The 23,807-nt window shown below is 37.2% G+C and overlaps 2 protein-coding genes across 3 annotated transcripts; both read right to left on the reverse strand.

The window, feature by feature from the left end:
• Nucleotides 1-5,985: 5,985 nt before the first annotated feature.
• LOC142534186 (glutathione S-transferase U17-like) lies at nt 5,986-12,262 on the reverse strand. Of its 2 annotated transcripts, none has more exons than XM_075641122.1 (2): nt 11,881-12,262; nt 5,986-6,544 (listed from the first exon to the last, which is right to left on the reverse strand). In XM_075641122.1, exons 1-2 carry the CDS (start codon nt 12,196-12,198, stop codon nt 6,167-6,169), a joined length of 696 nt encoding a protein of 231 aa, XP_075497237.1. In that variant the 5' UTR covers nt 12,199-12,262; the 3' UTR covers nt 5,986-6,166. The 2 variants fall into 2 exon arrangements, 1 of the variants encoding a protein (XP_075497237.1); XR_012816922.1 differs by lacking the exon at nt 11,881-12,262 and adding an exon at nt 7,494-7,654 and having other exon boundaries at nt 6,317-6,544.
• A 1,268-nt stretch (nt 12,263-13,530) lies between these two features.
• Nucleotides 13,531-15,992, reverse strand: LOC142534181 (LEAF RUST 10 DISEASE-RESISTANCE LOCUS RECEPTOR-LIKE PROTEIN KINASE-like 1.5). The gene has a single exon (XM_075641116.1). The coding sequence runs from the start codon at nt 15,887-15,889 to the stop codon at nt 13,922-13,924; it is 1,968 nt and encodes a 655-aa protein (XP_075497231.1). The 5' UTR covers nt 15,890-15,992; the 3' UTR covers nt 13,531-13,921.
• Nucleotides 15,993-23,807: the final 7,815 nt, after the last annotated feature.

Consider the following 23,807-nt stretch of genomic DNA (forward strand, 5'->3'; position numbering starts at 1 on the left):
TCAATTTAATTTGTGAAAAACGACAAATGAACTATCTAATTTATTGAAATCAAAATTTCAATTCTTTATGTCAATTCAACATATTAATGAATAATATTTTTATAAGTTCATAATAAAATTTTATTAAAAGAACACTCAAAATAATAAGTAGTCTTTTATAAAAAAATCTAATCATTACTGACAATTTGATCAACATCGTTCTACATTCCATTGGCTATGATATCCCTCCATGCATTAGCATTTGCTCGTTGTTGTTTTTGAGTATTAAATAACTTATCAAAGTCGTCACCTTCATAAACTTGTGCTGATGAAGACAATTGAGCTTCATTATCTAGTTCAATTTGAAATTCATCAAATTGACACTTCTTTCAAAGAAAATTGTGTAATATAGCACATGCCAATACAAGCCTTGTTAGGGGTTGGAAAAAATACCGAATTTTCGGTATACCGAGATTACCATAACAAAAAAATATTGAATTTACCGAATTTTAAGTATACCGAAGATTTCGATACTGTACGGTACCGAATTTTTCGGTACGGTAACGATATCCAATTTGAAAATTTTGGTATATACCGAAATATCGGAAAAATATACAAAAATTTTAAAATATATAATATTTTAAAACAATAAATTATAAATTTTTTTAAAACTTAAAGTTTTTTTGGTTCGGTATACCGAAAATTTTGGTATAGTATTGGTATGAATTTGCTTATACAATAATTTAATATATAGATTAACTAAAATTAAAGAAAATAATTAAAAATAAAATGTTATATAATAATTAATAAAAAAATTAAATTTTAATTATGTTTTTAAAAAGTACAAATAAAAGGAAAAATAAATAGATAAGAAAAGAATGAAAGTTTGTATTGAATTTGAGAGATTTCTCAATTAAATGTACATCTAAATCTTTAGGTTGAATCAAAGACTTTTGTTGACATTTTATTGTTGTACCTTAGGCTATAATTCTTGTACTTAATAGAATTCCATAGAGTCATTAAAAATCTATTGACATTTTGAATACCTATAGACTTTTGTAGAGTTTTTAAAAGTCAAATTTGAATACCACATGACTTTTTAAAATTCTACAAAGTTTACATTGAATACCACTAAACTTTTATGGAGTATATAAAAGTCTAGTTTGAATACCTCTAGACTTTTAAACTCCAAAAAGTCATTAAAAGTTTATAACCAATACAACCCCCTTAGATGTGCGGCGAGAGTAATACCTTCACCATAATTTATTAGCGTGCCTACGCGAGATCACGTCTATCTGTAGTGTGCAATATTTAATTAAACCCGTAAAAAATTTATGAAACTCATAGTGATGTAATTGATAATTAAAATGTATGCCTCATATAGGTCAATCGTGAAAATCATCACTGTATATTTTTAATTTGCTAAATTGTATGTATAAAAATAATTAGCTAAAACAATAATTTATTTTAATTTTTAGGGCTTGGGACTAATTTAAAAAGTTAAGCCAGTCAAAATAATAGGTCAGTGTTTTTCATTAAAAAGATTTTTTCAAACATAACATCATCATCATCACTATCTATATATCTATACATTTATATTGATACCTTCGGACCGAAGATGGTCCGGCCCACTCTCGGTAGCTCAGATAATTATTGCCCCGGTATTCAGAAATTCATGGGATGTCATCTACGCAATAGAGCCCCAAGATTTAACCTAATTTTCTACAAGATTCTGAGGATCTAAATCTACAAATTTAGGACTCTATTTTTCTCCTATAAATATCAGGTTTCATTCATTGTTTATTGATTCATACACTCATCTACACACACAATATTCTTTTTGTTTTCTATTCTCTGACTTGAGTGTCGGAGGGGCTACGCCAGAACAATCTTCCGGCCCCCTTCTAACGTTTTTGTTTGTACTTCCAGATTTCGAAGGTACGATTTGTTCTTCCTGGGCAGCCTTCAAAAGATCTACATCAGCCCATGCCTCCTCAGCTCGGACCCGGGAGGACTCCGCTTCTGCCCTAGCCGCCTGCACCTCCAGCTGGGCAGCTTCTGACTGGGCATAAAAAGCTTTCTTAGCCTCGGCCAGTTCTGCTTGGACTAGGTCCACCTGCTGTTTCCAGCTCGCCTTCTCCCGGGCCAAGACATGCTCGTGAAGCTCTGTCACTCGGCCTAATTCCCCCAGCAGCTTATCGTGCATCTCCCGAGTGGAGGAGGCCTGTTGGTGCGCATGCTTGGCCGCACCAGCAACCTGCTCATAAGCAGATATCAGCATCTATAAACCCTGCCAATCAAAGAGAAAGTCAGATTGATGGTCTAACTAAAAAAAAAGGAGAAAGAAAGGTAAATTGGACTCACAGAAAAGGATCGGGAAACCCCTTCATACAATTTCTGGTTTGGATGAAGTCTCTTTAGATGATCCACCTCAATAGGACGGAGAAAGCCTCGCACCATCTTGGTAAGATCTGTGCTCACTTCATCGCCAAAAAGATTTGGCAAATCCGAGGAAGCCCCACCCTGGAGATGGGGACCAGCAGAAGAACCGGGAGGAATGGGTGATTGGGTAGACACCTCGGGCTCCTCCTCCACGGTGATTGTCTCTATGATTGGATCCGCAGCCGCTTTCCTCTTTCGGTGGTTTAAAGGAGTCGGGTCCTCCTCGCTAACCAGAGGGGCAGTCTCCTCCCTAGTAGGAACGGATTCTTCCCGCGCCACAGCCTCTGCCCGGGCTCGGCGTTCTTCTTCTTCTTGAGCCTCCCGGGCCCTCTTCTCTGCCCAAGCTTGTTTTTGCTCGGCCTTCCTCTTAGCGGCCGCCTCGAGAAGACTGGCCTTAATCATGTCTTCTTCTACTGCACCAAAGTTGGGAGTTGGAAAAATAAAATACAGAGGGGAGAGTAATTTACCAGCCTGTGACTCGGCTTGACCAAATGCATCTATGACCTGGTCCACAGGATCTTCAGGCCGGGGCCCTATCCCATAATGAACCAGATTGCCCCCCCCACCCAATCAACACGGACGAAAGGAAGGACTGGTTTTCCAAGGCTTCCCGGGCATGGATAAAAGGTGAGAGAAGTTTAAAGTCCCGGGGAACTTCCGGATGCTCTGGCATTGAATGTAAGAAGCCAGTCGAGCAGGTAACAGGGGTTGTGATTTGCAAAAAGAAAAACTTCGTTTTCCACCCCTTCAAGGAAAAAGGGATGTCTATTAGAAACCGGTAATGCATCCGGGCCATGAAAGAAAAGACCACATCATTGAACCGGCAAGAGTAGAAAAAATGAAAAATGGAAGAATTAATTGGGATATTTTTCATACGAAAGAGAATAAAGGTAGCGGCCATGATCCTAAAAGCATTAGGATGAAGGTGATTAATGGGAAGACCAAAAAACCGAGCGATTCCCTCGAAGAAATGGTGGATGGGGAATCAAAGACCACTCTTGAGTTGTTCTAAGAAAAAAGTTTGGAAACCAGGGGGTGGAGTGTCCGGGTGATCGTTAGGCTCAGGGATTTTGATTTTATAAGTTGAGGGGAGGGAGCCTAAAGACCGGATTTCTTCTAGATTTCTCGGGCAAAGAGTATAGGTCACTGTAGAGAACCACAGTGGCCCTGCTACCTTGTCTTTACCCCGGAAACTAGCGAGTCGGGAAGAGGAAGCTGTGGTTTTTTATTTTAAAAGAGGTCGAAAAGAAGGAATAGGTATGGCAATGGGAGTGTGCTCCGAAGTTTCAGAAGGGGTCGAGGAGTTACCCTCTGACCGTCCCCTGACGTTTTGACCGGAAGTAGAAGAAGTGTAATTCGACATGATCGAAAAAGGGAAGTAAAACCAGTAAGGGAGGAGGGACTTACGGCGGATAAATGGTGAGAAGTGGCTGGTAAATGCAGAAGACCACCGGAGCTAGGATGTGCACGTCAGAAAGCTTGAGAGAAAAATTTGGCAGAGTTTGGCCACTAGTTCGAATTTGCAAGTGATTTTTGAAAAACCAGTGAATTACTATATATAGGGGGAGGAGTTAATCCCCACTGTTGATCACGAAACTAATGAACGGATGAGATCGACATAGGGAATTGCGGGGGATATTTGAAAAGATTAGCGCGGAAATCGAAGCGTCGTGATGATTTTTCTCGGTATACGAAAAAGCCCTGATGCAATGATTTTCCTCGGAAAATGAAGAGCCTCTGACAAGATTTTAATGCTAGGGCTTACGTCAGCACTGATAGGGTGACATCATCCCTATCGTCTCGGAGAGACTAAACGACAAAATATTTCTCCTGACCGGGCACACCAGTCTGATCGGGACAACGAGTATGACTATAACCCGACTATTTAAGGAGGGAGTGATGATACCCTGGGATGTCCCAGGTCATGGATAATGCTCGGTGTATCCCGGGCATTGGAGCCGGGCCATGAGTGGTGCCCGGGTCAGGAGGGTGGATTATTCCTGAGTCAATAAGATGATAGTCTGAGTAGAAATCTGGATCTCAAATTGCCTGGGACGTTGGGAGCATGACTTGACAGGGAGAATATGTGAAGAGGCCAGTCGGGAGACCGGGCCATTGGAACACCCGGACTTAAACTACCGGGGCTATTGGATGGCCGGGATCTCATGTAAATTCCTGAGAGGCACTCTACCCGGGCCACTTCGATAAACGTGTCACATTTAATTACGCCGACAAAGTAGGGTGTGTGCGGCCGACTTATCTCTGACACCAATGCAAGTGGTTGACAAAATCAGGTAGGCTGGATGTGGCTAGTATGAGATTTGACATGTCAGAATAATAGGGTATAATCAGCCGCCCTACTATAATTAATGCTCAACACAAAGAACGAGGTCATCATTACATCTCCTACTATAAATATCAGGTTTACTCTTTGCATTTACTCTTTATTCAAATATTGAATGCACTCATTTATTGTGCATTTACTACTCACATTCCACACCAATCCCACAACCATCACTTGGTTACATTGGTTTCTTGCTTGAGTTCTCTACTGACTTATGCATCGGAGTGGTCACGTCGGATACCCCTCCGACGCCCATTCACGTGGTTACTTTCTTGATTGCAGATCCTCACATCTATCCCGGGAAGCAAGCTTTTAATCCAGACGTCTTGCTCTTATTTTTCCCAACATCTTGATAGTAGATTCGGTGGAGCATCCGACCCGACTCATCAATTTCACCCGGATCACATCATTACCATTACGTTCTTCATTCATTTCACTCATAATGAGAGCTTGAATCATGGTATGATTTTTGACTACCCAAACATGTGTAGCAAATGTTGAAGTTAATAAAGTTGTTACAATTTTGTACTCAAAATATTATATTTTGTACCATATCTAAAACAGTTAGCACTCAAATATCATACATCAGTACCATATTTTAAATATTTCTTACTCATTTTCTTCAAAAAATACAAATCTGTCATCAATACCAATATTTGCTTCACATGTTTAGGTACTTAAAAATCATATATTAGTATCAGATCATAAATATAAGTAAAATTTGTCCCTCAATCAATACCAATATTTGCTTCACATGCTTATTCATTTAATATAAGTACAATTTTTGTGATATTCATCATTGGTTTAGAGTGTATAATTGATAGGTTTGATCGCTTAAAAAGTTACAACTAAAATAGTGCTTATTACGTTTACCTCTATTTTCCCCATAAACTGTAATTTTTCTTTTGTTTATGCATACTTTATCGTTGATTAAATTTTGAACTTTCCATGAATATTCATCCAGATTAATGTTTATATGGATAAACTTGTAGTTTGCACTTAATTGAAGTAGAGTGACTCATCTCACGAATAAAGATCCGTAAAAATTAGATTGCATAAAAAAATTAATCTCATTCAATAAAATGTTAAATTATAATTACAATAAAACAATCCATTAATTATTTGTCATATCATTGCATATAAAATCACAATATTATCTTTAATATATTATTTTTATTTACATTAATCAAGTAATAAAAAGATAACCATCTTAACTCAAATTCAATCAATTAAAACTAAACATATTATTATTTATTCATTACTATCCATATCCAACTCAAGCATCTTAATACTGATACAATTTTATCACATCAAATCTCTTTCATCTAAGTAAACAATCCATCGACAGTCTATTTATTTATTTATCTCATCCGAAAAACACACACAATAAACACCATGGGATTATTTCTTCTTGTCCAGTGCCTTAAGCTTCAGCATGAAACCTTTCGAATACTCGAAGAGTTTATCCGTCTCGGGCATATCGGATTTAACATCGGGTTCGGCCGAAAAATCATGCGCCCATCTGAACAAACGAGGAGTCTTGGCTTCATCAAGCAAGATGACATTATTGATTCTTTCTATAACTCGAAGCCATGCCAAGAAACAACCTAACGCAATGTCCAAGTAGCCAATGGTGTCACCTCCAAAGAACTTTTTACCTTTGCTACATTTTGTGAAGGTGTTCTCAAATAAAGCAAGTCCCTGAGTTATTTCCTCTAGGTTTGCCTTCTTAGCTTCCTCTCCCTCAATCACCAGCGCTGCCCTTAAGTTTGGATACCACTGCACAATTAAATTGTTTCTTTTTCAATGTTGAAATCAGAATTATGTCATGACAAGAACTATCTTATTTGTTTTATATGTTATTTAACAAGGCCATGTTTTAAATGCTTTAATAAATTGATGAGAATTACATTTATACATATGTATATATAGATGGAAATAACTAGATTTTGACAAAAACTTGTGTGAGACGGTCTCACGGGTCGTATTTTGTGATACAGATCTCTTATTTGGGTCATTCATGAAAAAGTATTAATTTTTATGCTAAGAGTATAACTTTTTATTGTGAATATCGGTAGCATTGACCCGTCTCACAAATAAAGATTCGTGAGACCGTCTCATAAAAGACCTACTCCTAGATTTTATATTCATATTCCACTTTCACCAATTATGGTGTAAAAAACATTATTTAGTATAACAAACGAATTGTAACTGATATGCTTCAAACAGATTTCTCCTCTAAAATTATGGTAATTATCCGACATTGGATTTTGAATGAAATCAAATATAGTAATAAAAAAGTTTTAAAAATTCTTAATCAATTCACATGATTGAGCAACCAAGCAAAATGATCGGCACTGAATGCTGATATTGGCAACAGGGTTAAAGGTCATGTCTTCAAAATGGTACAATTATTAAAGAATAATTGAGTAATAACTGTCTTTGTTCTGCGACAATAAAAAATACTCAGATTGTCCCATGGTCTTAAAATTTTTGATTTGATGTAACGTCGGGAACTATAACTTTTAATAAAACAACAAAGATTTCGTCGAGTATCATAAGATGGAGCACTTGTTGATTTGCCAAAAACGGGTTGAAGAAATATATATTGGATGATGTTATCACATACTCAAGGGATGGTCGATGTGCTGATTTTTACTTAATTTTGTATATGTACTGAGACTAGAGAGAGAAGAGAATAAAACTAAAGAAATGAAGAAATCCTGACCTTCTCATCAATGTAAGCAGCCCAAAACCGGGCTGTAGCCCGATCATAGGGATCAAAGGGAAGAATCCCGGGCCCAGAGGCCCAGACTTCATCAACATACTGATAAAGTGCGGAAGAAATGATTCTGAGAATGCTTCTTTATTCATTCATTAACCGTTTACAAAGACAATCAATAGCTATTTATAGTAATTGAACACCTATAAGAAACGTAATATGAGAAAACACGTTTATTGTGTTGACCCAAGGCTTACTAACCAACACTATAACCAACACTAGCTAACACACCCCCCGCAAGCTTGGTATAGATTTCAAAGACCAAGCTTGGACAATAAAAATGCATGTTGCTCTCTGCCCAAACTCTTGGTGAAGACGTCAGCGAGTTGATGATCAGTAGAGATGTGAACTGGTTGAATAATCACCAGTTTAATTTTCTCTCGAATCAAATGACAGTCAATCTCAATGTGCTTAGTACGCTCGTGATACATCGGGTTCGCAGCTATATGGAGTGCAGCCTTATTATCACAGAATAGATGTGTTGGACTGGACAAGGAAAGACCCATATCACGAAGAAGACCATGGATCCAAACAACCTCACAAGCGGTAGTGGCCATGGCCCGATATTCAGCCTCAGTAGAAGATCTGGACACGGTATTCTGTTTCTTGGTGTGCCAAGACAACAAGGAGCCACCAAGTTTAATACAAAAACCAGTTAATGAACGTCGAGACATAGGACAAGAAGCCCAATCAGAGTCGCAGTACGCAAAAAGTGTTAATGAATTTTGGGAAGGCAACAAGATACCCAAACCAGGAGAGTTTTTGAGGTATTTCACCACTCTAACAGCAGCATCCATATGGGATTTCTTTGGAGAATGCATAAATTGACTGAGATGCTGCACAACATAACAAATGTCAGGCCGTGTGATGGTAAGATAAACCAATCGACCGATCAATCGTTGATAAGCATCTCTATCTGGCAGTAAGGGATCATCTGGTTGAACATCGGAAGTTTGAGTGATAATGGAATCTAATTCCACTGTGGTGAACTTCTTGTGTTGCTCCATGGGAGTGGAAAAAGGCTTGCTGCCGGAAACACCAACATCCTGAATAAGCTCAAGAGCATATTTCCTTTGATTGAAAAAAATGCCATCACGAGAACGAGCAAATTCAATGCCCAAAAAATACTTCAATCTCCCAAGATCACGGATTTGCAATTGAGAATGCAGAAAATCTTTTAAATCAGAGATCATTTTGGCATTACTTCCAGTAATAATTATGTCGTCTACATAGACCACAAGAACAGTAAGCTGGTCAGAGTCTTTGCGAACAAATAAGGAATGATCATGCTGCGATTGAGTGTAACCTGCAATACCCATGATACTAGCGAATTTGATATTCCATTGGCGAGAAGCTTGCTTAAGTCCATACGACGACTTACGCAATCGACACGCCTGTCATTTGTCTTGAATATGATAACCAAGGGGAAGAGTCATAAATATCTCTTCATCGATATCACCTTGAAGAAAAGCGTTGGCCACATCCATTTGTGTAACAGGCCAATGATATACAGCTGCTAAACTCAACAAACAGCGGATAGTGACAATCTTAGCTGTGGGAGAAAAGGTATCGTGGAAGTCAATACCCGGTTGCTGAGTATAACCTTTCGCAACTAAGCGTGCTTTGAATTTATCCACTGATCCATCGGCATTATACTTAATTTTGTATACCCAACGACAGCCAACAGGTTTAATATTTGGTGGAAGAGCAACCACATCCCAAGTGTGGTTTGATTCCAAGGCAGCAAGTTCCAAATCCATGGCATTTTTCCATCTAGGATCTTGAATTTGCCTCATGATATGAACGAGGTTCATGGACAGAAGAAATGGCAGCCACAAAATGTTGATATGGGGGAGAAAATTTGGAATAAGACAGATGACGAGATAGAGGATAAGCACAATGAGAATAATGACTCTGGGAAAGAGTGGGACAAGAAAAATCATGAGTCCAAAAAGGAGGGTTTGACGAAAAAAAAAGTGAATTTTACAGAATTTGTTAGAACTCGGGGCACCCTCGTAGAACTGGAAATTGGGGCGGACTGAGAAGTAGAAGGGACCCTCTTCTGACCTCTTGGGAAGGTTGAAATGAGAGAAAGAGAGAGGATCAACCTCAAAAGCTAAGGCTTTGACAAGAACAACAAAATCGCATAAGGTACGGAAAGCATTGGGGATAAACTGGCCGGGATAGGTCTGGTAGAATTTGCTGAGCTGTTGAAAAAAGGAGGGGAGAGGAAATCGGAGGCCACCTTCTAGCTGATCTTCATAGAAGGTATAGTAGCCAGGAGGGGGATCATGAGCCCTCTCCTCAGAATGAGTAAAGACCAATTCATAATCAGAAAAGGCATGGGAGAGAGCTCGGAGCCGACCCTCGTCTGAGGCATCTAACCATGAAGAGTAGAGCTCGAACCAAGGATCACAAGTCCTAATTGGCTCCTCGGGATGATAGGGACTGAGCTAGTTCGGGACTGCGCCATCATCACCAGTAGATAGGCGGGAGCTGACCCCCTCGGTCTCAGGACGCTCATCTGACCCAGAGGCGACCTCCACGAGGGGATCATACTAATCCACCTCACGGAGGACCTCCTCAGAGGTCGACTGGGAAGGAAAGTTTGGGGAGGCCATAAGAAGAATACCTAATGGTGGGAGATCGGGAGTTAGAAAAAAGGAGAATTCTTTTTGAAGGTCGGAGCCGAGGTGAAATGAGGGAAATGTAAAGTCTGAATGAATGGGGGTGGATAGTATTTATAGAAGGACCATGAGGAGATCAGACTGTTGATTTCAAACTGATTGAACGGCCAAGATCATCTCGAAATGCGTGAAACTAGACGTTGGAATGACAAATGATAGTGACGTTTCATATTCAGGGTGGGAACCAACATGACGTAGAAATTCGCATCTCAGCTCAGCTCAACAAGAACTTTGTCATTTAACTCAGCACAGGTGAGAACTTGGCCTCGTAGCTTAGCCTAGCTTGGAGTTTTGCCTCTCAGTTCAGGACAGCTAAGAACTCATAGCTCAGCCAAGAGCTTTGCCGTTTAGATCAGGACATCCCAGAACTTTGCATCTTAGCTCAGCACAACTAAATACCTCTAAGCTCAGGACAACCAGCCAAGAACAGCCATGGGCCACCGAGAGTTCAGACAACCACGAGCTTCTGGTCTACAACGTCAGCTCGACTTGAGGGGGGACTCGTGATACCCACGGACCGAAGATAGGTCTGGCCCTTTCTCGGTAGCCCAGATAGTTAATGGCCCATCATTCAGAAATTCCTGGGAGGTCATCTACGTGATAGAGCCTCGACAAGAAGTCCTCTCACTCGCACGAAATTGGCGGGAGGTCATCTCAGCCGACCTCCCAACGCTCGTAATCATGACAGAAAAGATGGTGCCAAGCTCGCATGCTGACCTCACATGCCGACCTCCCAGCATGACCCGATCCGACCTCCTAGATTAGGTTATCACGCCGAATTGAAATGTTATGGCTAACCTCCCGAGCTGAGCTTTCAAGAGACCAAGATTATAGGCAGGATCATGCTTATGAGAGCTTTTACCTAGACATTAATGGGTAGCTCACAAAAATCAAGCTCAAAAAGGTAAAGTCCGTCTCACAAATAAAGATTCGTGAGACCGTCTCATAAATAAAGATTCGTGCTAAGAGTATAACTTTTTATTGTGAATATCGGTAGGATTGACTCGTCTCACAAATAAAGATTCGTGAAACCGTCTCATAAAAGACCTACTCCTAGATTTTATATTCATATTCCACTTTCACCAATTATGGTGTAAAAAACATTATTTAGTATAACAAACGAATTGTAACTGATATGCTTCAAACAGATGTCTCCTCTAAAATTATGGTAATTATCCGACATTGGATTTTGAATGAAATCAAATATAGTAATAAAAAAGTTTTAAAAATTCTTAATCAATTCACATGATTGAGCAACCAAGCAAAATGATCGGCACTGAATGCTGATATTGGCAACAGGGTTAAAGGTCATGTCTTCAAAATGGTACAATTATTAAAGAATAATTGAGTAATAACTGTCTTTGTTCTGCGACAATAAAAAATACTCAGATTGTCCCATGGTCTTAAAATTTTTGATTTGATGAAACGTCGGGAACTATAACTTTTAATAAAACAACAAAGATTTCGTCGAGTATCATAAGATGGAGCACTTTTTGATTTGCCAAAAACGGGTTGAAGGAATATAGATTGGATGATATTATGGCATACTCAAGGGATGGTCGATGTGCTGATTTTTACTTAATTTGTATCTGTACCGAGACCAGAGAGAAAAGAGAATAAAACTAAAGAAATGAAGAAATCCTGACCTTTTCATCAATGTAAGCAGCCCAAAACCGGGCTGTGGCCCGATCATAGTGATCAGAGGGAAGAATACCGGGCCCAGAGGCCCAGACTTCATCAACATACTGAACAATGATGAGAGATTCACAGATGATCCTGTGGCCATGAATGAGAACCGGGACTTTCTTGTGGACAGGATTGGATCTCAGAAGAAGATCGCTCTTCGCAGAAAGGTTTTCGGGTATGGACTCAAACTCGACCCGCTTGATGTTTAGTGCGATTTTGGCCCGCAACACAAACGGGCTTATCCAAGAACTTAGAAGCTTGACTTCATTGGAAGCCATTATCAGGAGAGTGCAGAAGAAGACGAAGAAGAAATATTGGTAGTAAGTGTTTGATTTTTTTTTAACAGTGAATGAAAATTAATTAACTTATGTAATAGAATTTGAACCATATCAATTTTAATTAAATTATATGTATATGTTAAAAGTGGATTTCAAATGATTTTTATTATTCTGAAAAGTCAAAAATATTTTTTTAAAAAAAATTTAAATAAAATTTACTTTTCTGAAAAATCAAATGACATTTGACTATTTGAGTTAAAATCTTCTTTGAAAATATATCAACTTTTGTGTTATAGATCTCGATTTGATTTCGTTTTCTTTTGTAAGATTAATACATATTGGTTAAAATATTACAAAAATCTAATTTATTTTATTATTAATTATATTATAATTTATAAATATAACACCAATTCATACAATCAAGAATATTGTTCCGAGAGTACGGTCTCACGAGGTTATGATGGCAGAAGCAAAGTCGTTGAAATATTTATTATGTGGATGCAAGAAGTGACGTGGTCAACACACCAGTGGTGTAAAATTGAACTCGACGACGTATTTTCTTATAATATATCGATTTAGAGTAGGTCTATGGTGAGATGATTTTACGAATTTTTATTTGTGAAACAGATCAATCCTATCGATATTCACAATAAAAAATAATACTATTAGTATAAAAAATAATATTTTTTCATTGATGACCCAAATAATAGATCCGTCTCACAAAATATGACCCGTGAGACCGTCTCACACAAGTTTTTGCCATTTGTTTATTCTTCACTCATGTGACACTCGTCTTATTTTTTACTCCGTATAAAATTGAATGAGTAAGTCTTTTGTGAGACGATCTTACATATCTTTATTTGTGAGACGAGTCGACCATATCAATATTCACAATAAAAAATAATACTCTTAGCACAAAAATTAATATTTTTTCATAGATGACCTAAATAAAATATATGTCTTGCAAAATACGATTCGTGAGATCATCTCACGTAAATTTTTGTTCAACTGATGAAATGAATTTAGAATTAAAAAATGGTAGCACGATGCAAAAAACGACACTCGATTACGTATGGTCCCGCCACTAGTTTTGATTTTTCTCACTTTAACTAGGGAGAATCTAGACCATACACGTACATGTGATTTTATCTAGAAAAGTTTGTTGTTAATGTAAATCCAATGTTATTAATATGATAAAAGAATCCTAGTAGTCTCGTTCAAGTTACATTGATATATGAAACAATGGTCGGCAACATTTATTGTTTTTAAAATTTTACAATAATGGATGTAACTACAAATTTTCAATCTTGCGTATTCCATCATTTTCTAGAGCCTAAACCAAAAATGAAGCTTCGAAATATTTGCATATGCGTGCAAATAACAAGTCATTTTTAAACGTAATGGGAGAAGCTCGATTGAATTGAAGCAAAAATACAAGACTAATATGCTAACATTGTATTCAACCCCAAAAACCAATCAAATCATCCATAGAAGTTTCCTACAACGTGTGTTCTGTCACACATAGTCTAACAATGTTCAACTAATCATCCCTTCGGACCACAAGAGTTCACTCCAAATCTGGTCTCAAAACTATTTTTGATAAACCTAGTGAAACAAATGGCAAATGAAACATCGAAAGGTCCGAATGCGATTGTGTGCACGACGTAGTGGTGAACTCCACAACATAAATTGAACCAAGCAACCCATGTTCACAACATTCTGTTCAAACCATTAGACCTACGAACTCATCAGGAACGACCACATTACTCGAATTTGAACACTTCAGAACACCACCACTGCCTCGTCCTCGACCCTTTATCCTCCTCAGCTCAGCCGCCACGTCCCTGGCGTCTGGCCTATCATCTTTATCAGCCGCAACACAACGGAATGCAAGCTCCACCACCGAGTTAACTCCCTCCATGGCTTCCCCATCCACAACTAAAACAGGATCCACCACTTGATGCAACAGCCCCATTTGGATTCTTGGCACTGCCATGTCAACCAATGTCATCTCCCTCTTCTCCCTCTTTTCATCAACGGCTCTCATCCCTGTTATCAATTCTAACAACACGACTCCGAAGCTATATATATCGCTCTTCTCGTTCAACCTGAACGACCTATAATAATCGGGATCCAGATACCCTGGAGTGCCCTGAGGCCCCGTCCAAACACCTTCGGATGAGTTATCCGTAGAAAGAGCTGTTTCAGAGCATACTAAAAGTCTAGACAACCCGAAGTCCCCCAATTTCACTCTCATGTCTTTCTCTATAAATATGTTTGATGTGGTTATGTCTCTGTGAACTACAGGGGGCACTACTGAGAAGTGCAGATACTCAATGGCCATGGCCGTTTGGACTGCAATATCGATTCTAGCATTCCATGTTAACGCCCCTTTTCTGTATATATTCTTCTTTCCATGAAGATGTTCAGCTAGAGTGCCATTAGGTACATAATCATACACCAGGATTAGGCCTCTTGGATCACTGCAATACCCATGAAGTTTAACCAAATTTGGATGGTTTATCGATGACAATATCAAGATCTCATTGCAAAATGACTTTGTGGTGAACCCTTTAGCTCCACCGTCTGCGGCCGAGTTTTGCTTGTGGAGGTGTTTCACCGCAACTAATCTACCATCTTGGAGCTGGCCTAAGTACACTGCACCGAATCCTCCATCGCCGATTTTCCGTTTTGGGTCGAAACAATTGGTGGCAGAGTCGAGCTCTTCGAAGGTGAATACAGGCGGAAGTAGACTGGCGGACCGGTGCCGCCGAAGGAAAATAATCGTGGGATCTTCTTCTGCATTCTTCAGAGCTTTTCTTCTCGACCCGAATATCACAATAATGACTGAGAGAGCAATCAAAGAACAAATAAACAAGAAAATAATGGACAAAATGGCAACCCTATTCGGGCTTTGCTGTTTGATTGTGGTTTGAGACGGAAAACAAACGAATGATTTATTGGGATCTGTTGAATTAAACCCACAGATTCCATTTCTGAGTCTGCAAGATTTGCAGCTCCCAAAGTAAGAATCTTGATCTTCGTCCCACTCTATTTCAATCCCAAATTTCAATATACTGTCCAGAGCTCCAAGAACATCAACCTGGCATTCCGGTTGAAAGTCTTTGCGGTGGCGGCCGTAGGAGCTGCCGCAGTCGTGTATAAGATACAAAGGATTTTTAATAAGCTTGCATTCCCAAGAACACCGGCTACAGTTGGGTAGATTTGGAGGCGGGCATGGTTTCAGAGCGGAAAGTCGGGAGCACGAAGATTCCGAGACCCGAAATATTGACCCGGAAAATGAAATGGATCTGTTGAAAGCGGAAATGATTTGAGGGGAAGAGCAATTATTGAGGCGAGGTGCGGGCAGGGGGAGTGGATTGGGGGAGATGGTGAGAGAGGTTGAGTTGGGCTCAAATTGGAGGACTGAGAATGATAGTTTGTTTATTGAAATGGTGGCGCGCAACGGCGGTGAGCAGTAGATTCGGAAGGACGGGTGACCGCAGCCGGCGGAGAATGAGAAAGGAAATGGCGGTGCAGTGGTGAAAGGTGGGCACAAGGTATGGGTTTTGGCTGGCAGAGTTGAGCAAGGGTGGGATGTTGCTAGGCTGGTCAACAATATAAGGAATACTGCAAGAAAGATGAAAGTGGTGGGCTTGCAGGCGGAGGAATACGGGGACGGCGGCGGCATGGTGGTGGCAGAGTTGGAGGTAGTATTATAGTCATCAATGGAAATATCCAATCTTGTTGATGTAGTTCTCTTGGACTTGCTAGGTTGGAGTAGTAGACGCTGAGGTCATCATTCAATATTTTTATTTATACTTTATATGTTAGTGAGATATTACCTAATAAAGCATTATTTTATATCTTTACTATATCCAACGTCATTATTTTTAATGTGTTTTAAGTAAATCTAAAAAATTGGACGATATTTTTGTTGTAAAAGAGAGTTGACTGTTGAGTAGGTATTTTGTGACACGGTTTCACGAATCTTTATTTGTGGGATGGGTCAATCCTATTTATATTCACAATAAAAGTAATATTATTAACATAAAAAGTATATTTTTTCATAGATTGACCCAAATAAGATATATGTCTCACAAAATACGATTCGTAAAATCGTCTCACATAGATTTCTGTAATTTAGAAGGACTTCCGGGTCTCTAGGATTTCAAAATCGGGGTCTCACGTGAAGAGAAAGGTGTGAGGACAAAAGCCATGAGTGGACATTTGGTCAACTTTTCTACAATTTTTCTTAAAGAAATGGGGAAAAAAAACTAAGAAAACTTGATATTTGTTGTGAAAAAGTAAAAATTTATGGTAAAAAGTAAAAATCTCAAACTCTCAAAATTTACCAAACTACACACTTTATAATATTTTTCTCTCTACTCAATTGTGATTTTCTTCACAAATAAGAGATCTATTTATAAGAAATCTTTACAAATAATCCAAAAATAAAATACATCATTACCTACATCATCACACACTAATTTTCAATATTTACAACTCTTATTTTCAACATTCAAATATTCAACATTCAAATATTCAATACACATATTTTAAATATTATTTTTCAATACTCTCAATTGTGATGATGATCATGATACGATGATGTCTTCATTACGTGTTTTTGTACTGCCTCGTTAAAAACCTTACTTGGAAAAACCAATTGGGATAAAAACCATAGTAAGGGAAAAAGAGTGCAGTCACGTAAACTCTCCCTGATGTTGACATGAACAATTATTCACAAATTTCGTAGATTGCGCATCTCAATATTATATATGTGCTTTCTGAATATTGACGTAGGAAGTGCCTTTGTGAAGAGATCTGATGAGTTTTCACTTGATTGAATGTGACGAACATCAATACATCTATTCTTCTCAAGCTCCTTGGTGAATGCGAAGAACTTAGGAGGAATATGTTTAGTTCTGTCGCTTTTTATGTATCCTTCTTTCATTTGAGCAACACATGCATCATTATCTTCATATAGTATCACAGGCTTCTCATCAGATGATAATCCGCATGAAATTTGGATATGTTGGGTAATTGATTTTAACCACACACATTCACGACTTGCTTCATGTAGTGCAATAATCTCGGCATGATTTGATGAAGTTGTTACGAGCGTTTGTTTCTGAGAACGCCAAGATATTGCAGTGCCTCCACGAGTAAATACATATCCAGTTTGGGAACGTGCCTTGTGTGGATCAGATAAGTATCCAGCATCAACATAACCAATTATACTTGGATTAGCATCTTTTGAATACAAAAGTCACAAGTCTGTCGTTCCTCGTAGATAACGGAATATATGTTTAATTCCGTTCCAGTGTCTCTTTGTTGGATATGTGCTAAATCTTGCCAACAGATTCACGGCAAAAGATATATCAGGCCTTGTACAATTTGTAAGGTACATAAGGGCACCGATGGCACTTAGATATGGTACTTCTGGACCAAGAATATCTTCATCATCTTCACATGGACGGAATGGATCCTTTTCTATGTTTAATGATCTAACAACCATTGGAGTACTTAAAGGATTTGCTTTATCCATATTAAAACGTTTAAGGATCTTTTCTGTATAATTTGTCTGGTGAACAAACATTCCACATTCTTTTTGTTCAATTTGTAAACCCAGACAATACTTGGTTTTTCCAAGATCCTTCATTTCAAATTCTTCCTTCAAGTATGACACTTCTTCTTGAATTTTCTTATTCGTTCCAATGATGTTTAAATCATCAACATATACAGCAATAATTACGCATCCGGATGTTGTTTTCTTAATGAAAACACAAGGGCATATTGAATTATTTACATATCCCTTTTTCATCAAGTGATCACTTAGTCGATTATACCACATTCGACCTGATTGCTTTAACCCATATAATGATCTTTGTAATTTCACAGAATAACATTCCCTGGGTTTTGAACTTTGTGCTTCAGGCATCTTAAATCCTTCAGGGATTTTCATATATATATTACTATCAAGTGATCCACATAAGTAAGCTGTAACAACATCCATAAGACGCATTTCTAAATTTTCAGATACCGCCAAGCTAATCAAATACCGAAACGTAATTGCATCCATCACAGGAGAATACGTTTCTTCATAATCAATTCCAGGCCTTTGAGAAAAACCTTGTGCAATAAGTCGAGCTTTATATCTTACTATTTCATTTTTCTCATTTCGCTTTCGAATAAAAACCCATTTGTATCCAACAGGTTTTACACCTTCAGGTGTAAGGACTATAGGTCCAAAAACATTACGTTTATTTAGCGAATTTAATTCAACCTAGATGACATCTTTCCATTTTATCCAATCATGCCGATTTTTACATTCACCAAAAGATTTTGGTTCATGATCTTCGTTATCATTTATGATGTCGATTGCCACATTATAAGAAAATATATCATCAATTTCATCTATATCTTTTCGGTTCCATATTTTTCCAGTATTAATATAATTGATAGAGATTTCATGATTCTCGTCAGTTTGTGGTTCTGACAGAACATTTTCATCATCATGTGTTTCTTCAGGAACATCATTCTCTATTTTGTGATCATCATGTGTTTCTTCAGAAACGTCATTCTTTATTTTGTGATCATCGTGTTTCTCTATGAATTTTCTTTTTCAAGGATTTTTATCCTTGGAACCGACTGGCCTTCCACGCTTCAGGCGTTTAATGACATCATGAGTATCTTCCATTTGTTTCTTTGGAATTTCAATTCGAGCAGGGGCATTTGCAGCATGTATATATGATTTAGTTACCCCTTTTGTGTCTGCAAATGCATCTGGTATTTGATTTGCTATTCTTTGCAAGTGTACAATTTGTTGTACATCTTTTTCACATTGTTTTGTTCTTGGATCCAGATGTAACAATGATGATACATACCATGTAATTTTCTTTTCGGTATGTTTCTGTTCTCCCCCTAACATTGGGAAGATTTCCTCATTAAAATGACAATCAGCAAAACGTGCTGTGAACACGTCGCCTGTCTGAGGTTCAAGATATCGAATGATTGATGGACTATCATAACCGATATAAATTCCAACCTTTCTTTGAGGTCCCATTTTCTTTCGTTGCGGTGGTGCAGTAGGCACATACACCATACATCCAAAAATTCTCAGATGAGAAATGTCTGGTTCTTTACCAAATGCAAGCTGCAATGGGGAGTATTTATGATATGCACTTGGTCTGATGCGAATTAATGAAGCAGCGTGTAAAATTGCATATCCCCATATAGAAATAGGGAGCTTTGTTTTCATAATCATTGGTCTAGCAATCATTTGCAGACGTTTAATCAATGATTCAGCCAATCCATTCTGTGTATGTACATGAGCAACAGGATGCTCAACAATGATTCCCATAGACATACAATAATCATTGAAAGTTTGGGAAGTAAATTCACCAGCATTATCAAGTCTAATTTTCTTGATTGTATAATCGGGAAATTGATTCCTCAATTTTATTATTTGAGCAAGTAATCTTGCAAATGCAACATTTCGAGTTGATAATAAACATACATGTGACCATCTGCTGGAGGCATCAATCAATACTATAAAGTATCTGAATGGTCCACATGGTGGATGGATTGGTCCACAAATATCACCCTGAATATGTTCAAGAAACATTGGTGATTCAGTTTGGATTTTGACTGGTGATGGTCTTATAATAAGTTTTCCAAGAGAACATGTTTTACATTGAAACTTATTATTCTGAAAGATCTTCTGGTCTTTCAGTGGATGACCATGTGTATTTTCTATAATTCTTCGCATCATTGTTGAACCAGGATGTCCCAATCGATCATGCCAATTGGTTAATATCGAATAATTATCAACTACCATGTTTGATTCAATGGGACTTATATGTGTATAATGCAATCCAGTAGGGAGCATTGGTAGTTTTTCAATCACATATTTCTTTCCTGATTTATATGTGATAAGACACATATATTTCTCATTCCCTTCATTCATTGTTTGAGTATCATACCCATGGGAATATATATCATTAAAACTCAACAAATTTCTTTTCGATTGTGGTGAATATAAAGCATCATTGATCAAAATTTTGTACCATTAGGTAACAAAAATTGTGCTTTACCACATCCTTTAATCAAGTCTAAGGGACCTGATATTGTATTCACCGTTGTTTTTGTTGGTTTTAGTTCCAAGAAATATCTTTTATCTTGGAGAATAGTGTGCGTTGTACCACTATCGGGTATGCAAACTTCAGCTTTGCTCATAGCATTTTCCATATTTGAACTTCAAAAAAATATGCAATGAAATAAATTAATTGCAATATATATTTAAATATAACACAAATCATAATTATACAATAAAACATTATTCTATGAATACATGAAAAATAGATTATTGTACATTTATATTCTACCATTATATTGTTCATTTTCAGAGAAATCGTTGAGAAAATCTGCAGCATCAATATTGTTCATTTCTATCCCACCAACAAATTGATCATTTCCAGAGAAATCATTTATAAAATCACCAGCATCAAAATGAGTTGAATCACTCAAACGGTCACTGCGTTCAGTGAAGTTGGTCTCCTTTTCTTTCCCCTTTAATGATTCTTTATAAAGTTTACAAAGGTGCTCAGGGGCTCGACAAACTTTGGACCAATGTCCTGGAGTACCACATCTGTAACAAGAACTTTCATATCTTTTTGAGTGCTTCTCATTAACACTTGTATTCTCATTATGCCTTTTCTGTGGATGGTTTGGGACGTTCTTTTGAGATGAGTTATAAAAATAACTATCTCGATTATTTTCAAAACCACGGCCTTGACCACGACCACGGCCAATTCCACGTCCACGTCCACGTCCACGTCCACGACCTCGACCTCGACCAAAACCTTGTCTTTGAATTTGATTTTGGTTTCCAGGTTTAAATTCATTTTTACTTACAGCATTTACTTCTGGAAATGCTGTTGATCCAGTGGGTCGGGCTCGTTGTTTTTTTCCGCCACAAAAAGACAGGCGATGAGTTCAGAATATCTCGCGAATCCACGTACTCTATATTGTTGCTGTGGAGTAATATTTGATGCATGAAACGTGGAAAATGTTTTTTCAAGCATCTCAGATTCTGTGACCTCATGTCCACAAAATTTTAATTGCGAGATTATTCTATACATCACCGAATTGTAATCACTGACTTTTTTAAAGTCTTGGAATCTCAATGTATTCCATTCATCCCGGGCGGTCGGAAGTATAACTTCTCTTATATGTTCGAATCTTTCTTTTAATCCCTTCTACAAAGCCATGGGATTTTTTTCAGTCAGATATTCACATTTCAATCCATCGTCGAGATGTCGACGCAAAAATATCATGGCTCTTGCCTTTTCTTGTGACGTGCATATGCCATTTTCTTTAATGGTCTCGCTTAGACCCAATGACTCAATATGCATTTCTACATCTAGAGTCCATGGCATATAATTCTTTCCCGTGATGTCGAGCGCAACAAATTCGAGCTTTGTTAAATTTGACATGGTGGTACTAAAAAAAATTACGATGCATTTTATTAGTTAATAATTATTGCAATACAAAGTAACGGATAAAAAACAAGTACAAGTATTTGTAAAAATAAAGAAAACGCACGAGGAGGATATTCTCCGATAAATACAAGACTCGTGAGTATGACAACCAAAATAATTAAAAATATCCTTGAGAAAGTCATCTTCTTTTTTCTTCGAAAAATTTGATGATGAATAATTTTTAGAGAAGAAGAGAAAGTTGGAGTGATGGAATGTGTTTGTGAGATCATATTTATAGGGCAAAAACTAGCCGTTTTTTACCATTTATGACCGTTGGGGTACAAAAAAAATAAAGGTATGTATTTGTATAATTTTATGGTAATAATATGATATATATAATATTAGACACGTTTAAATAATTATGTATATCATATCATAATATTATAATGAGTGTCATAATTTATTTTGTTTTAAAACCTTATAGGCTTTTATACTTGTCGTATCCCTTACCGGGAGTGTGGGATGTCGTCTTAACATCCTCCCAGGATTTATAACAAGTTTATGAAAAATTTATTTTTATTATTTCTAATAATAACATTATATTGTATATTAAATAAATACACAATAAATAAATAACAGTAAAATAAATATAATTATTTTTGTTACCTTTTTCTTCTGTTTGGAGCTTGGAAAAGTTTGTAGGACTTTTAGAGCTTCGTGCTGATAACGTGTTGTGAAAAAGTAAAAATTTATGGTAAAAAGTAAAAATCTCAAACTCTCAAAATTTACCAAACTACACACTTTATAATATTTTTCTCTCTACTCAATTGTGATTTTCTTCACAAATGAGAGATCTATTTATAGGAAATCTTTACAAATAATCCAAAAATAAAATACATCATTACCTACATCATCACACACTAATTTTCAATATTTACAACTCTTATTTTCAACATTCAAATATTCAACATTCAAATATTCAATACACACATTTTAAATATTATTTTCCAATAATATTCACTTTCCATTTCTGTATTTAACTCTCTCTTTATTCTCCGTCTTCTCAAAATCCTTATTTCAACTCTCCAATATTTCAAAATTTTTCAAAATATCCTTAATCCTCCTAATTATGGTACGTGACATTGTTTTACATATCGAACATGTTCTTAAAAGCATATAGCCTCAAGACATACAGCTACACAATATTTGCAGCCTATATATCATGTCCTGATGATCGATTTTTTTTAATATAAATGAAACATCATGTTTTCGTATAACAAATTGAACAGTTTATTTTTTTGATCAGAGTGTCGCCGGGTTATATCCACCGATTTTTACAGATTACTCTTCACAGCCCAACCACACAATCGCAACCGATGATTTCTGATGCAGATTTCTTCAACAGCACATAGCACAACCATTTTTCGTTTCTTACCTCATGGTGTATAGTAAAGTAGTTCAATTTGAAACTAATACATGAGAGGAGCAAAAGCATTGGTCATTTGACGTCATCTTCCTTCTGCTTTGTTATTCATAGAAGTCCTCTGCGGATTTGAATTCCAGACTTCAAAACTTGCTTTAGCTTTTCTTTAATGTCTTCCAGCTGTAGTTGACAATATCTCTTGAGTGGGTTGAGTTGGTGGCTGAATGGTCCCCTCATCTTTTTTTGAGTTGTCTTTTTCTAGATCATTAATCTAGAAACATCTTGTTCTTCCATCTTTATCTCCTGGCATAACCAGAAGATATGTGTCTGTATCATATCAGCTAAAATCTCATTTCCTGCTTCTTTTAACAGTTTGTATAGATCTTTGAAGATTACCAGCTGTTTTCTTATCGCCTTAATCCGTCTTTTGGAAATTTTGAAATATGTATAATACATTTTATTTGGTTCCAAACTTTGTTTTAATTCTTGTGTGATTTTCTTGTTCTCATTTACTCTGTATTTATATGTATATTTGGGTCCAAGTTTTTTAGTTAGTAGGCAAATCACATGCCTACTTGTTTTTTGTCGGGGAATCTTTATCTTTTGTTATCCCCAAGGAAAATTGATTGTGGTCACATGTCCACTTATTTTTGTAGGTGAATCTTAAACTTTTGGTGTCCCCGAGGAAAACGTGGTTGTGG

Source organism: Primulina tabacum, unplaced genomic scaffold (genome assembly GCF_025594145.1).
Source record: "Primulina tabacum isolate GXHZ01 unplaced genomic scaffold, ASM2559414v2 Contig418, whole genome shotgun sequence".
Taxonomy (NCBI): domain Eukaryota; kingdom Viridiplantae; phylum Streptophyta; class Magnoliopsida; order Lamiales; family Gesneriaceae; genus Primulina; species Primulina tabacum.

What these genes read in the sequence shown, in the direction of transcription:
- LOC142534186 (XM_075641122.1), bottom strand. Translation starts at nt 12,198, where the DNA reads ATGGCTTCCAATGAAGTCAAGCTTCTAAGTTCTTGGATAAGCCCGTTT. An exon ending in CTGCTTACATTGATGAAAAG is followed by an intron (nt 6,545 to 11,880) that starts GTCAGGATTTCT and finishes TTAATTGTGCAG; the next exon opens with TGGTATCCAAACTTAAGGGC.
- LOC142534181 (XM_075641116.1), bottom strand. Translation starts at nt 15,889, where the DNA reads ATGCCGCCGCCGTCCCCGTATTCCTCCGCCTGCAAGCCCACCACTTTC.